The 2,500-nt window shown below is 46.7% G+C and overlaps 1 protein-coding gene across 1 annotated transcript in view; it reads left to right on the forward strand.

Annotated features, from left to right (window-relative positions):
• The window catches only part of LOC125034922, a 15,491-nt gene extending 14,774 nt beyond the window's left edge, over window positions 1-717 (forward strand). Inside the window, exon 5 of the mRNA XM_047626968.1 lies at window positions 1-717. This exon is cut by the window's left edge and continues 166 nt beyond it. Coding sequence (XP_047482924.1) covers window positions 1-282 — 282 coding nt within the window. The 3' untranslated portion in view covers window positions 283-717.
• The last annotated feature ends 1,783 nt before the right edge of the window (window positions 718-2,500 follow it).

Genomic DNA, 2,500 nt, shown 5'->3' on the forward strand with positions numbered 1-2,500 from the left:
AATAACGTGTTGAATGCCGGCGGGGTGAAAATGCCCTTCTACCGCCAACTCATGGATTCGGAATACAGGAAGAAGACCCTTTATGGCTTCCTCTCCGCCGTCATTTATATCCCCCTGAGCGTACAGAAGAACGGAGGCAGGATCCACCCTCTGAGCGAAGAAGGAGGTGCCTTCATTAAGGACAAAGAGAAGATGGTGGAGGCGCTGAAGAAGGATCGGAATGTGATTTTATACTTCAAGGGACTGGTGGACGAGGGGGAAAGACACGGGCTCCTTGAGTGATCTCAATGCGGCGCTCTCTTGTTTCTCTCTTTCTTTTGTTATTGTGTGTTGTGCAATCTCCTTCTGTCGCTGTCTCTGCGCCGTCTGTCTACAACCTTGCGTTCTGGTTGGCGCTTCGTAGAGTACGAAGCACATTTTCAACGGAACGGTCTGTAGCGCGATACTTGTGTGGCGCACAAACGCTACGATCCTGAGAGGTGGTAAATCTTAAGTGTGAAGAAACATGAGAGCATGATTCTTGACTCTTAAGCCTAGCCGTTGGACTAAAAGTGGAAAATGTTCTATATAAAGACAAATACAAGACAGTTGCGTGGGTCAATGTCAATGTAGCGGTGCAGACCGTTCCTTTCAATATTATGTATTAACTGTAGCGCATTTCCAGCGGTACACAGTGCCGCAGTTACAATATGGATGAAATATATGTTTTTCTTTCTTTGTCTCTGTTTTTCTACTTCCTTTAAGCAATGCTACAGTATTCCTCCCAGGGGTAAGGTAAGTCCTACACCAACATTGCTTCCGTAGACATGATCTCCTCCATGAAATGTATATCCATGAAGTGTCCTGACCGTATCTTCCCCGTAATGTTGGCGTTTTGGCCACCCAACCAAACACTGTTGCTCCAGAGCCCGCTGCCCTCTGTGTGCCCAACCGTTCAAATTGCTCTGCTCGGTCACGCACGTGTGCCAGCTCTGGTGGCTCCCGTAATGTATTTCATAAGAGCTGCTCTACCTACAGGCTCGAATCTGAGGTAGTAGTTCTCAGATTCAAACGAGGCCAGACAGGAAGCACGCCAACGAGGTTTTTCTCTTTCTACCTCTTCCAAAACTGTCCTTCGCTTCGCTCCCCTCCAATCCTGCGAATATGCCTCAACACCTCCCCCTGTATCTCCGCTCCCTCATCCATCTTCCATTTTGAGGGTCGCTTCTACTCTACTACAGTGCTGCCGTGGGTTCTCCTCTCTCCAGCCCCGGTAAACCTGTCCATGGAGTACTTCGAGGCTGAGCTGCTCCCTTCTATCACCCTTCGCCCTTAGGTTTGACCGAGAGATGTGGACAACGTCTTTGCTCTCTTGCCCCATGACCCTGCCCTGTTCTCGGATTTCATGACGGGGCTGAACTCTCTCTCTCTCTCTCTCTCTCTCTCTCTCTCTCTCTCTCTCTCTCTCTCTCTCTCTCTCTCTCTCTCTCTCTCTCTCTCTCTCTTTCTCTCTCTCACACACACACACACACACACACACACACACACACACACACACACACACACACACACACACACACACACACACACACACACACACACACACAACTGAACAAAGACCCTGAGATAAAACTTCTTAAGAGGCTCATACGATCTAGAGTAAGTCAGCTACGACACTTACTTAGCTAGGGATCTTGTGTGTTTTAGTTTAAAGGTCAATGGGATAATAACACGAAAACGGGAGGAAAATTTTTATGCCAGCTCCCCATGACAACCACGAGTAATGGATGGAAGGAAATCAGCAAGATAAAAGGCAATACATGCAGTATAGCACCCCACCCACATCCAGAAAGGGTAGCCTCCTCTCTCCTCAATAAATGGTGTGAGGATTCTTCTCTTGATAGTCTTCCATTATCCATACGCAGGTGCTCCCTAAAATTAAGCCATAAAAACGAAATTGACTATCAGTGCCACCTCTTAGATGAGGCTGATGCACCATTTACAAGGGAGGAACTCCTTTCAGCCATTAAGACTAGCAAATCTACTGCATCTGGGTATGATGAATCACGACATCATCCAACTTCTTGCAAAAGTACAGTAAAGGGAAGAAATCCTCTTCTTGATCTCTTCAACTTAACCTACACGGCAGGCTTCTTGCCTACCACTTGGAAACATGCAACCATCATTCCCATTCCAAAACCAGGACGGCCTGATAAATGTAGACCGATTTCTCTGACGTCCTGCCTGTCGAAAACCTGGAAAGAATTCTCCTTACTCGGTTACTCCACCAGATCAAAGACATGATCCATCCATCTGTCTTTGGCTTTCAAAAAGGGAGAGGAACACAAATGTGTCTAGCACAGTACCTAAATGGACGTGATGCACAGTCTTCTTACTTCATAGATTATAAGGGAGCATTCGACAGAGCCTCTCCTACTGCTATCCTCCATGAACTAACTCTTTTAGGAGTTAAGGGCAAGCTTCTGTTATGGATAAAAGATTATATATCTTTGAGAAGAGC

Source organism: Penaeus chinensis, chromosome 19, assembly GCF_019202785.1.
Source record: "Penaeus chinensis breed Huanghai No. 1 chromosome 19, ASM1920278v2, whole genome shotgun sequence".
Classification (NCBI taxonomy): domain Eukaryota; kingdom Metazoa; phylum Arthropoda; class Malacostraca; order Decapoda; family Penaeidae; genus Penaeus; species Penaeus chinensis.